The sequence below is a fragment of the Mastigoproctus giganteus genome, chromosome 3 (genome assembly GCF_048544385.1).
Source record: "Mastigoproctus giganteus isolate SK-2022 chromosome 3, ASM4854438v1, whole genome shotgun sequence".
NCBI classification, from domain to species: Eukaryota; Metazoa; Arthropoda; class Arachnida; order Uropygi; family Thelyphonidae; genus Mastigoproctus; species Mastigoproctus giganteus.
The window spans coordinates 29,984,782-29,998,313 of NC_143577.1; the positions used below are offsets into that span (position 1 = coordinate 29,984,782).

The 13,532-nt window shown below is 35.5% G+C and overlaps 1 protein-coding gene and 1 pseudogene across 1 annotated transcript in view; one reads left to right on the forward strand and one right to left on the reverse strand.

Annotated features, from left to right (window-relative positions):
• Positions 1-13,532, reverse strand: part of Swt1 (Swt1 RNA endoribonuclease) — a 259,608-nt gene that overhangs the window by 118,893 nt on the left and 127,183 nt on the right. The window contains exon 10 of the mRNA XM_090370461.1: positions 7,934-8,077. Within this exon, the coding sequence (XP_090226587.1) occupies positions 7,934-8,077 (144 nt within the window). The remainder of the gene's footprint in view (positions 1-7,933; positions 8,078-13,532) is intronic.
• LOC150087837 (V-type proton ATPase 16 kDa proteolipid subunit c pseudogene) lies at positions 8,681-9,244 on the forward strand (annotated as a pseudogene).

Sequence of the window (13,532 nt, forward strand, 5' to 3'; positions counted from 1 at the left end):
ACCCTTTCCTTTACCCCTGATGGTAATTATATCTTTAAGTAAATCCAACATCAGTACACTGTGATCACTGCCACCTAGTGGTTCCTTTATCTGCAAATTCTTAATACACGAATGATCACTGCTGATAACCAGATCAAGAGTATTAACCTTTCTGGTTGCCTCTCGAACATGTTACTGCAGAAAACAATCATTCAACAAATCCACAAAAGTCTTACTAGTGTGTGAGTGACCAACCCACAAGTTCCAGTCACTATCTGGGAAGTTAACATCCCCTATTATAAGACATTCTGATTTACTAGCCCAATCTATTTCTCTGTACAATTGTTCATTGTACTCATTCAAGTCATTAGGCTTATAACACACTCCTACTCTTATTTTTGCTTTCGCAGTGCTTATGTCACACCAAACTGACTCAACAGTGCACTGTTCATCTATATCAACTGGATGCACTTCTTTTGATTTTGTTTTTCTTAATTAGCAGCATAACACTTCCTCCCTTCCTATCCATCCTTTCTGTACACATTCTACTCCCCAAATTCCAGTTCTACATTCTTTATATCTGTGTGACACCGTGTCTCTGCTATTCCAACAATATCTGCCTTTGATGTCTTGACCAACATTTCAAATTCATCAAATTTATTTACTATACTTTTAGCATTGGTATACATGCAAGTATACATGCACATGCATGTATACTTGGACACATGCATCACAAAATGCAATTATTAACATGGATAATTTCCACTCCATTTTTTCTGTGTTTCAAAAATTGATTCATACAGATGTTCTGCTTTTGTATCCATTACAAATGCGACAGAGGCCTAAAGCATGTCTGCATTCAAAGCTAATGTAATTTATACATTGTACAATTCAAAGCTAGTGTAATTTATTTCAGCCACATCCAGAACAATGCAAAGTTTTAAAACTCTGCATTATGTTCTATCGCATTACATATACTGGCATCAACAAAGGGGGCCTTTTTAAAGCAATTTATGTTTACCACAAGTTTAGACAAATACACCAACCGTTTAAATAAACTGATTTAATGATAAAATAATACTGAAATGATACAATAAAAATAGTAAAATAGTAATTATCAAAAACTGATTTAAAATTTAAAACAAATAAAAATAAATTGATGAATTTAAAATACATTAAAAATTATAAATTTAAAAGCAATAAAACACCAGTGAAGCTTTCGGGGGCATCGGCCTCCTTTCTCAACAATAATGAAGTTCAAGCAACACAACCTTAAATATCATACTCATGGCACATGAGTCTGACCAGGCCACATGTTCAACACTCCCTTCACATGTGCTGGAACCAGAAATGGTCTGGGAACGTGGAAAATTAAAACGTTCGTCTCTGGCTAGGACCACAGCCTCAAAAAGGGGGTGGAGCCGAACTCCCCTATCTCTATTCATACTATTGTTACCAGATGACCCAATCCACAAACTCTCCAGCCACTTGCGGTCCCAGAATCTATGCACCCGGTCAAGGACGACAGCATTCTCAGGGGGATACCTGGTGTTATTTTTCCCAACAGTGCTCGGCAATGGCAGACTTATTGAGTTCTGTGGTCTGTATAGCTCTCGTATGTTCCCTCAGACAGTCCTTAAGTCATCGCCCTGTCTCCCCCACATACCGTTCCCCACAATCCGGGCATTTGATCTCATATACGACCCCACTACTAGAGTCCCTAGTAATGGGGTCTTTGACCTGTGACACCACTGTGTGCAATCTCCGACCCAGGAGCTGCACACAGCGTGTCTGAAATTCGCGAAGCATCCTTGCAATGCGATCTGACAAGCCTGGATAGTAGGGAATATAAACTGTGGTAAGCGGTGCAGGCGGAACTACCTGATTATGCTCCACTTCTCTATTATATTTATCAATGACCCTCTGGGGGTAACCACATTTCATAAGATTCGTCATAACTTGCCTAATTTCTTTCTCTCTCTCCTCAAAGGTACTACAATGTGTCCTCACCCTACACATAAGTGCCCTAGCCACACTATTTTTATGTTGGGCAGTCTGAGTGGACGTTGTGTGTGTACTGGCCCCTACACATTGATTTCGTATAGAACTTAGCTATGGAAAAATTAGAGAATAGGATTTTTGCGAGGTTGGAGTTCCCTATGCATAAGTGGAAACGATATGTGGATGACACGTTCACTATAGTAATAAAGGGAAGAGAGGAAGATGTGGTTAGTTTTCTCACTGGTTTCTCTCCTTTCATACAATTTATCTCAGAAGTAGAAGTAGATGGCATGAAAGGAGAGAAACCAGTGAGAAAACTAACCACATCTTCCTCTCTCCCTTTTATTACTATAGTAAACGTGTCATCCACATATCGTTTCCACTTATGCATAGGGAACTCCAACCTCGCAAAAATCCTATTCTCTAATTTTTCCATAGCTAAGTTCTATACGAAATCAATGTGTAGGGGCCAGAGGCCTAAAGCATGTCTGCATTCAAAGCTAATGTAATTTATACATTGTACAATTCAAAGCTAGTGTAATTTATTTCAGCCACATCCAGAACAATGCAAAGTTTTAAAACTCTGCATTATGTTCTATCGCATTACATATACTGGCATCAACAAAGTGGGCCTTTTTAAAACAATTTATGTTTACCACAAGTTTAGAAAAATACACCAACCATTTAAATAAACTGATTTAATGATAAAATAATACTGAATAGTATACTGAAATGATACAATAAAAACTGTAAAATAATAATTATCAAAAACATATTTAAAATTTAAAACAAATAAAAATGAATTGATGAATTTAAAATACATTAAAAATTATAAATTTAAAAGCAATAAAACACCATTGAAGCTTTCAGGGGCATCCGCCTCCTTTCTCAACAATAATGAAGTTCAAGCGACACAACCTTAAATATCAGGCTCATGGCACACGGAAAATTAAAACGTTTGTCTCTGGCAAGGACCACAGCCTCCAAAAGGGGGTGGAGCCGAACTCCCCTATCTCTATTCATACTATTGTTACCAGATGACCCAATCCACAAACTCTCCAGCCACTTGCGGTCCCAGAATCTATGCACCCGGTATATATCCAGAAATGGTAGGGTATAACGGTGTACAGGGAAGGAAGGCCCCAGGCTTAGAACCAAGGTCTATAGGAAATCAATGTGTAGGGGCCAGTACACACACTATAAGTCGGCTCAGACTGCCCAACATAAAAATAGTGTGGCTAGGGCACTTATGGGTAGGGTGAGGACACATTGTAGTACCTCTGAGGGGAGAGAGAGAGAGAGAAATTAGGCAAGTTATGATGGATCTTATGAAATGTGGTTACCCCCAGAGGGTCATTGATAAATATAATAGAGAAGTGGAGCATAATCAGGTAGTTCCGCCTGCACCGCTTACCACAGTTTATATTCCCTACTATCCAGGCTTGTCAGATAGCATTGCAAGGATGCTTCACGACTTTCAGACACACTGTGTGCAGCTCCCGGGTCGGAGATTGCACACAGTGGTGTCACAGGTCAAAGACCCCATTACTAGGGACTCTAGTAGTGGGGTCGTATATGAGATCAAATGCCTGGATTGTGGGGAATGGTATGTGGGGGAGACAGGGCGACGACTTAAGGACCGTCTGGGGGAACATACGAGAGCTATACAGACCACAGAACTCAATAAGTCTGCCATTGCCGAGCACTATTGGGAAAAACAACCCCAGGTATCCCATGAGAATGCTGTCATCCTTGACTGGGCGCATAGATTCTGAGACCGCAAGTGGCTGGAGAGTTTGTGGATTGGGTCATCTGGTAACAATAGTATGAATAGAGATAGGGGAGTTCGTCTCCACCCCATTTTGGAGGCTGTGGTCCTCCAGAGACAAACGTTTTACTTTGCCATGCTCCCAGACCATTTCCAGTTCCAGCACATGTGAAGGCAGTGTTGAACATGTGCCTGGTCAGACACGTGTGCTGTGAGCCTGATATTTAAGGTTGTGTCACTTGAACTTCATTATTGTTGAGAAAGGAGGCGGATGCCCCCGAAAGCTTCAATGGTGTTTTATCGCTTTTAAATTTATAATTTTCAATGTATTTTAAATTCATCAATTCATTTTTATTTGTTTTAAATTTTAAATATGTTTTTGATAATTATTATTTTACAGTTTTTATTGTATCATTTCAATATACTATTCAGTATTATTTTATCATTAAATCAGTTTATTTAAACGGTTGGTGTTTTTGTCTAAACTTGTGGTATGTATAACCCCAACCTTAGAGGCCTTTTTGCAGATATAATTTATGTTTAGCAGATGTTTTATTCGAATGATAAGTTAAATGACCTAGAAAAAAGTAAAGTTACATAAGTAATCCCAAGAGCCCATACATGCAAAATATAAATTACCTAAAATACTCCTTAACAGGCTAATTGTAAATACAGTCAGTCCTCGTACAGCACGATAGATGTGTTCCTAGAAATCCTCGTGCAATGCAAAATCGTGCAATATAAACAACAGGCCCTATGGGAAAAGTAGGGTTAGGTGCCAACCACCCAAGATTGAACAGACATTTGTAACCAAAACATTACCAAACACAATAAATTATTGTAATAAAATATTTACGTATTTTATAATAGTGGTAATAAAATACTCACGTATTTTATTACGACTATTACATAATAAAATATTGCTAATGCTTTTGCTTCTACGTAAGCAAACTTGTTTTTCATTTGATTTTCTATCCAAACAGATGACAGCCATTCCATCTCTTCCAATTCTTTGTGTCTTAATCTAATGGATTTTAATTACACTTTGAGTTATTCCTGCTATGAAAGTTGTTTTTATTTTCTCTGCATTCTTCTTAATTTTCGGTGTTGCCTCATTTAGGCCTATAGCACGTGCAATATCACATGGTCTTTCATTTCGTTCAAAGCGTTTCACAATTTCACATTTTTCTCTATCAACAGAGGAAGACTGCCCATAAGCCTTACTGGGGAAACTCCGGTGAGCCGGAGGCCGGTGTGATTTTGGCCATAAACGCTAGTGTGAGGCCACTACAATTTTCCCAAGGCGCCTCCGTAGCCAGGTGGGAAGAAGCAGCAGTGCATAGCACATGCTTCTTGATTAGACCGGGGTTTGAGCCCGTCACCACCAAATACAGAGGATGCGGAAAGGTCAGGGAATGATCACTGCATATTACCGGAGCAATATGGCCTTAGTTGCTAATGCTCCTAAAAACTAAATAACAAACAACAACAATTTTCCCAGGTAAGAATTTTTGACCCAGTCCCCCTCTGTTTATTGATATTGCTTTTCTTTTTCTCTCTGAATCTGTAGTGTCTTCACCAGGACACTTCCTTTTCACACCTTTTAAGTATTTTACTCATTTTTAGGGAATAAAGCCCAATTACAAAATAAGGAGGCACGCTTGATACACATAAACAAAGCTGCGCACGTGTAGCAACTGAATAAAAAACACCGAAGGCACAGACACACTATGAACACCTCACTAGCTCACATTTTACTAAAGCACATTTCTGGGGGTTACTATGATAAAACAATAAAAACAATTTCCAGTTGCGTTCCTGCTAGTGGAATCTGTTATAAACTGGTAGTAAACTTGATCTAATTTTACGTTATTATGGTGAAATGTGTTTCACCGTAATAATGTGTTTCCCCTTCACTGATATAAAAAACAAATACATTTTCAGAATCTTCTCTTCATTCCTATCGTGTTACGTTCAGTTGAGGTTATTCCGCGTCCGACTGCCATTTCTTGTAAACACAAATGTGAATCATGCATAAGCGAATTCGGTTCGTGTTATATACGATATTGTTCCCCTATTTATAAATCGTGTATGATCCAATTCGTGTAGTGTAAACACGCGTTATATGAGGACTGACTGTATAAACTTTTTTTTCTCCATAATGTTGTAAATGGTTTAATCCTCCTTCCTCAGATCCCTCAAAGATCCTTATTAATGTTAACAGTGAAGATAAGCGAAAAATCACATCAAAATTGTGTTATATGTGTGAATTAGGCTCTGAGTGGCATGCACAAGTATATGACTACATAAATGCAAATGGTAGAATTTTTAGAAACAAAATCAGAAGTGAAATTCAGTGTGAAAGTCCAGAGCAGAGAGGGTTAACAGATAGCTGTTTGAGAAGGCATGTGCCCAGCGGACAACACTGACCTATACCAAAAAATAATCTGCAGCCAGCAATTAAAAATTCATTAGCATGAATTTTAGTATTCCTCAAGTTTTGAGAAACTCTTCATTTTCAATCTACATCACTGATTATTTTTTAATTGGAGAAATATAGCTGCAGAAACTTCTTCACTGCTGCATATTCATGCAAAAAATGTGGCATACAGAATTTTCCACATAGTTCTGGTTACAGCTTTGATTTCACCTGTTTTATAGCCATAAGATGGTTAAAACTATACTAAGACTACTGTTACTAAACATATACAGGAAACCCTTGATTAGTGCGGTTAATGAATCCTTGAAATATACCGCACATATTAAAACCGCACTAATCAAACTTAAGAAACAATGGGAATAATTATAATGAATCCTTGAAAATTATGAAATTGTAAAAATATATTTTTTCTTACTCAATACGTACCTATAATGCACTGCATAGTTCTTAAATTATTAAGGAATAAATTTAAAAAAAGATAGTATGATTTAAATATTATTTTTTGCAAAAAAAACTTATCTAACTTCAATTGAACAGTGGTGGCTTTCTTCCTTTCCTCCATGATTTTGCGATAACAATCAATTTGCTTATCTAACCCTCAACGAACGTTCATGCTTCTCTCTGCATCTGGATCAATCTCTAGTATGAGTTCTTTTGCTTTTTAAAGTGGATTAAATAGTTCAAGTTTTTTGAATGAAATTTCTTTGGTAGCAAATTGCTTTTCTTCTGCTTCATTTTCGTCTTCTTCCTCGTATGCATGTTGATGCTCAATTTCAAGAAGATCGTCGTTTACTTAAGTCTTTTGAATGCGATTCCAATAATTCTCTAACGTTTTCTGAATCTACTTCCTCAAAGCCGAGGTCTTTTCCAATTGTAGTAATTTCATCAATAACTTTGTTGACAGGATTAATGAAACCGCAAAAATCATTTGCGCATTCAGGCAAAAGATTCTGCCAGACAGCTCTCATGCAGCTGTTCATCATTTCTTCCCACGATTTGTGTATGTTCTCAACTGCTTCTTTAATATCATAATATTAAAGAAGTTTAATATTAATAATAAAAGAATATGAGTTACCAGAGCAAATTTCAATTTTAGAGTGGTATGGGGTGCTGCTGTCGAGCATTTTGGAGTCGATTCCCATTCATTTAAGTTAGAAGACCCTGGTGAGTGCGTGTCACGTATTTGCCGCTTTAGGCGCCGTTGTGAGTTGCCAAGCACCGCAAGAAAAAAACAGCGCACTAATCAAATTTGATAACGCATATATTAAGGGGATAGTATCAAAAAAATTTTGCGCACTAATTAAAACCGCATTGTTCAAAACCGCATTAATCAAGGGTTTCCTGTATTTCGTTCTTATTATCCAATAGTATTAGAATCAAGACACATTAAAGTGCACCATTAAACTATTTCTTGGCTTTATCCTCCAGATAACTAATGTGTTATCTGGAGGAAATGTGTTATAATGCATTACATGTAAGATTTCATTGACATACTCACTAGAGGTTTAATTTTTATATGTTTAACTTGTAATATGCATCCTCAATGATAATGAAACAGAGACCATGGAGCAATGTAATTATACCATCCTACTCTAAGAATAATGAATGTTATTTGCACTGTAATAACTACTAACTACCTTATAAAATCTATTTCGTATATCACAAAATAAATAGTGAATATTGTTTTAGCATGTTCACTTTAATTAATATGAAATACAGAAAGTAAATAAAGCTATATTACTTACTTGAACTTGTATTAGAGTACTGCCTAAAATCAACTTTAATATGCTGAAGCAAAGATTCACTTGTGTGTGCAATAATGCTATTTATAAGTGCTTTATTGCATAAGTTTTTGTCATTAGTCAACAACACAATATGATCACTAGGAACTGTAAGAAAAAATAAAAATAAATAAATATATATATATATATATGTAATTTGAAAATGAAATGCACAAGGCATAATTCTTATGGGTTTTGGTAATTAACTATATAGTATCGGTGTATATACACCATAGTTAACCCATAAATTTGAACTATGTAAGTAGTGTAGAAGGCATCGTTTTAATTGTATCTCATATTGTTGTTGCCTTCACAATGAGATAGCGGTATTGCACTACTTCAAATAAATAATGCTTCTCTAGTAGAGAAGACTACTGTTATTTTTTTTAAGAGGATACCGCCTGAAAATAAATAACAGTAGTCTTCTCTACTAGAGAAGCATTATTTATTTGAAGTAGTGCAATACCGCTATCTCATTGTGAAGGCAATCACAATATGAGATACAATTAAAACGATGCCTTCTATACTACTTACATAGTTTAAATTTATGGGTTAACTATGGTGTATTTACACCGATACTATATATAATAAATAAATTATCACTCCACAGCACAGAGAATGATTCTTCTTAATTACATTCCTTTGGGAAATGACCTTTAAGGACAAATACAAAGTGAAAATTTATAATTAAAACGGACTATAATGATTTTGTTGCGGTGTGTGAGTTCGCCTGTAGTATTGCCATCGTTCTTAAACAGTTTCCATTTATTTATCGAAATGTCTAGTTTCCCAGAAGATTCTCCTATCTACGGGCCATTTTTTGGTGTAATGGGATCAGCAGCAGCTATGGTATTTAGTGCACTGGGTGCAGCTTATGGGACAGCTAAATCTGGAACAGGTATTGCAGCTATGTCTGTGATGAGGCCTGAGCTTATTATGAAATCTATTATTCCTGTTGTAATGGTAGGCATCATTGCCATTTATGGATTAGTTGTTGCAGTATTGATTGCTAACAACATCAAGTCACCAACTGATGGTTATAAACTATACATGGGTTTCTTGCATCTTGGAGCTGGCTTAAGTGTAGGCTTGAGTGGTCTGGCTGCAGGATTTGCAATTGGAATAGTTGGAGATGCTGGCGTCAGAGGAACAGCACAGCAACCTAGGCTGTTTGTTGGAATGATCCTGATTCTGATTTTTGCAGAAGTATTGGGTCTTTACGGACTTATCGTGGCCCTTATACTTACTACTAGAGCTTGAGTAGTATTAGCTTTTTTGCTGCACTGGATCACCTTTGTTTTACCTGTAAACACATGTGGTTTTCTGGAATATGTTTCTATTAAGTTTGAACGATGCAGAACTATATGATGATCTCAGTGGTGTGTTGTACCTTATTGGTACTAGAATTTCTACATTGCCTATTTTTGCGATGTACATATTTGAGATCTGTTAGGGCAGCTATAGGTTGAATCATTGCTACTTATAGATATTTATTTGCCAATACTGTCAAAGCAGGTTTATATAACGTTTATTGTTATGTCTAATCTTAACAAATTGCAGCTAGGAAGTTATGCTTTTTATCAAATAGATATATTTCACATACTTAGTCATCATAAGCTTACGTGGATGCTACTTAACAAATCATAGATTCATTTACCAATGTGCTATCAAACAAAGTAATTTTATTTATACGTAAACACAACTGTAACAAATCGATGCTGTTAAATTTTCTTTTTATCAACTCACATTAAATATTTCAGATACAGAGGAGGCAGAACACTAACATTATAGGACATTTAAACAGGATCTGAGGACTGTTTTGGGGTAAATTAGTATCCAAACCACAGTACTTTAAATAGCATTGACTACATGACATTCCATCAAGTATAAATATGCTAGTCACCATTAATCAGTTGTTATCAAACCATTCCATGAGATTCAAAAGCAATGTTTCTTAGTAAGCACTTTTTATGTAGTCTTTGCTCACACTGTGGAAATGTTTCTGAAGTGATGCTCTTGTATGTGTGTATGCATGTATGTATGTTAACACTGTTGTGTAAGATAAATAGTTAATAAAAAGTGCCATGTTCTTGTAATAACACTCTGTGTGATTTGCAAGGATTTACTGTTGATTTCTGTGTGTCTAAACAGATTCCTCATTACTGTGCAAATATTTCGTGTATATTAGGAAATTGGTCATTTTGGTGCATTTTTAAATGAGAAAAATAAGCACCGTCATATCAGCAATAGTAAGTATATTGAAATGGATGTATTTATTTTTGCACAACAGGTCCATATAACCCCTGGGGCTCACATCTGGTGAGTATGGGCTTGGTACACCCAGGGTCCTGAGCTGGATATCATCATTCTCTTTCTTGGTGATTCCTCACTTTCTCTCTCTCTCTCAGGGCAACTCAGAATTTTTTTTTTTTTTTTTGGCTGGTGCAGCATAAGCCTCTGGCTTCCTTGCACTATATGGCTAATAATAATAATAAAATGTGTGGTTCATCAGCTGAAATGAATTCCAACTACTACTTTTTTGAATAAATTCAAAGGTCTACCGGACAGTTACTTGTGTAAGGAGGGTAGTATATAATTTGTGTTTTCTTATCTACTTGGTTGGTTTTCCCATCATAATGATCTGCTTAATATGAAGCAAACCTCCGAGTAAGCATAACAAACTATGAGTTACACATCTGAACAGTATATTAATATATCTGCTCTTTGAACAATGTCAAGGTGATGTAATGGAGACAGCATAGCATTTCATCTGACACACAAGTTCCTCAGAGCAAATCATTATGCTCATATACTGATATATTCCATTCATATACTGTGAATGAAGCAAGTATGAAATAGGACTTTTAACCATGTGAACAATGATCCAAGCAACTGTGCATCTAAGGCACCAAAAGCACACATTGGAGTCCCTCAGCCATATATTGGAAAAATTTCCGGCAAAATCATTTGTATGCAGGGCCATACTTATATATAGCCACATGAGGCGCTCGCGTCGGGCCTCACAATAGAGGGGGCCTCACGAGACCTCTGTAATCTCAAATTTTTAAAGTGATTTCTTTTTTAACGTCCTGATCTTAATTAGGGCCCACTTGTAACTACCAAACAGAGACAGGTAAAATTTACTGAAAGTGTGTTTTCTCCAAAAGAACAGATTAATTTCCAGAATAAAGGAAAATCACTCTCTCCTAATTCTCTAATAAGGTGTAACAGTAGAACAGGTTGACCATGGCACATTACCTGCGTCAGGAATATGCCTTAACCTTTTCCACTGACTATGAACACAAGAAAGCAGTTGACCAGAACGACTTCTTGGTACAGTATGTGGGAGAGGCAGTTGTAAATGAGTTACGAACGCCACTAAATTGTGGAATGTTAATCCTTTTAACTCTTAATTCATGCTTTCTACAGCAGCAGCAGCAGAAACTCTATTGCCTAAAGGCCAGAGGTGCGAACAATGCATACCCAGGTCTCTCGAAATCTGTTCATTATATAGAAATTTTATTCATTCTACAGAAACTGTTTTAATTGGACCACCCATGGATTTGAGAATCTATACAAGCCGAGACCTGAAAATTGTAACATTTAGTTTAATTGCTGATGTGCCAAGTTAAAGTGTGATATGTAGGAGTGCACATGCTGAAGTAAATATAGGTATGCATCTATCTCTCTGAAAGCTGTGTTGAGTTTAATAAATTTTGATTCTGTTGTAATAGAAAATTTAAATGTATCAAGCAGTGCCAGCCCCAAAATTTGCAGCGGCCCCTGTTCACGAATTACTTGCAGGCCCTGTTTGTTATTTCCTTATCTCCTAAAGTTAAAAACAATATATTATTGAAAGTGAGTATAACATAAATATTACATTTTTAAATAACATCCTGTGTTCGATATCAAAAGTATACGTTCTAATTTTGGCAATTTTCAAGCCAACTCGGCCTTGTATCTATGTAATGTTTCGTTATCTATTGTGACTGTGGCATACGTTTCCCTCATTGAAAGTTTTTTTTTTTTCTCACTCTTAAAATATGAAGCGATTCAAGTGTTAATTTTATATATTGCATTAATACCATTATCAGCTATATTATTCTTAAGCTATGTTACTATAATCTCATTTGAATTAAAAATATTGTCAATAAACAACAAATTAAATGAAGCAGTAATTAAAACAATGATATATTAATATTTAAAAGGCATTAATCATAATAGCAACAACTAAGAAGAAAATGTTTCAAATATTGAGTATATGTACAATATTATTAATGATGGACGTAGATCGACATTTTCAAATATTAAAACAATTCTGAAAATATTTCTCACAATGCCTGTGACAAATGCAAGTGGCGAACAGTCTCTTTCATCAGATCACATTAGTGCTATGTGTGTTTATTTTAAGAGAAGTTCAATTTTGGGTTGTATAGACACAGAATTAATGAAAATTACAGTGAGATATTTTAAAAAGAATTATTGCTACTGTTCAGCTTTTGAGTAAACTTGGTTTAGGATTTAAGGGTTGTAATGACAAAATTCATACGGAATGTAGTGGTAATTACTTAAATTGCCTAGAATATGTGAGTAAATTTGATAATTTTTTAAGAAATCACATAGAGATGTATGCTAATTGTGGACCAGGCAAAATCAATTACCTTTCACATAAAACTTGTGATGAATTTATAGAATTGATGACGGAAAAAGTTGAAGGTTTCTGAAATTCGAGAACACAATATTTTTCTATTATTGTTGATTCAACCCTTGACATTAGCACACATTAACAAAATGGTATTATCAAAGAGCGATTTTTAGGTTTCCTTCCTACAGAACATCACAATGACTAAGATCTACATTTGCCAATGTTGAAACAATATATAGAAAAAACTATTTTAAAAATATTAGAAGATTTATCAATTGATATTACAAACTGCAGAGGACAAAGTTACGGTAATGCTTCAAATATGGCAGGAAAGTATTCAGGAGTCCAAGCCAGATCGAAGCAACATATACTGTGCACTAGTCATTCTCTAAATTTAATTGAAACTAATGCAGCTGAATCATGTTCTACTGTAGCGCATTTTTTTCACTTTATACAAAATTTATATAATTTTTTTTCTGCTGCCCCAAGAAGATCAAAATGTCTTAAATCTATATTTAGGAAGAAATTCACTAACACTGAAAAATTTAAGCGATACAAGATGGTCTGCTAGAGCTGATGCTCTTTGATGCTGTCAGCTCTTTAAAATGGTTATAAATTAACAAAAGAAACCTAAATTTATCAACAAGCGAATATGAAAGATCAGTAGGGCATCTAAAATGTACAAAATTAATAAAAAATATTGTTGAGTATAAAACTGCAGTACTCACTGTTATCTGGGATAAAATATTAAATATCTTAAATAAAACAAGTAAATCATTACAAGATCCTGCAATAAATTTACTGTACGGTTCCGACTGGTTGAAATCATTACACGGATATATTTTCCATATTAGAAACAATTTTAATATTATTGAAAGAGAAGGTAAATTATTAACTGACGAATGGCAATAGAGACAA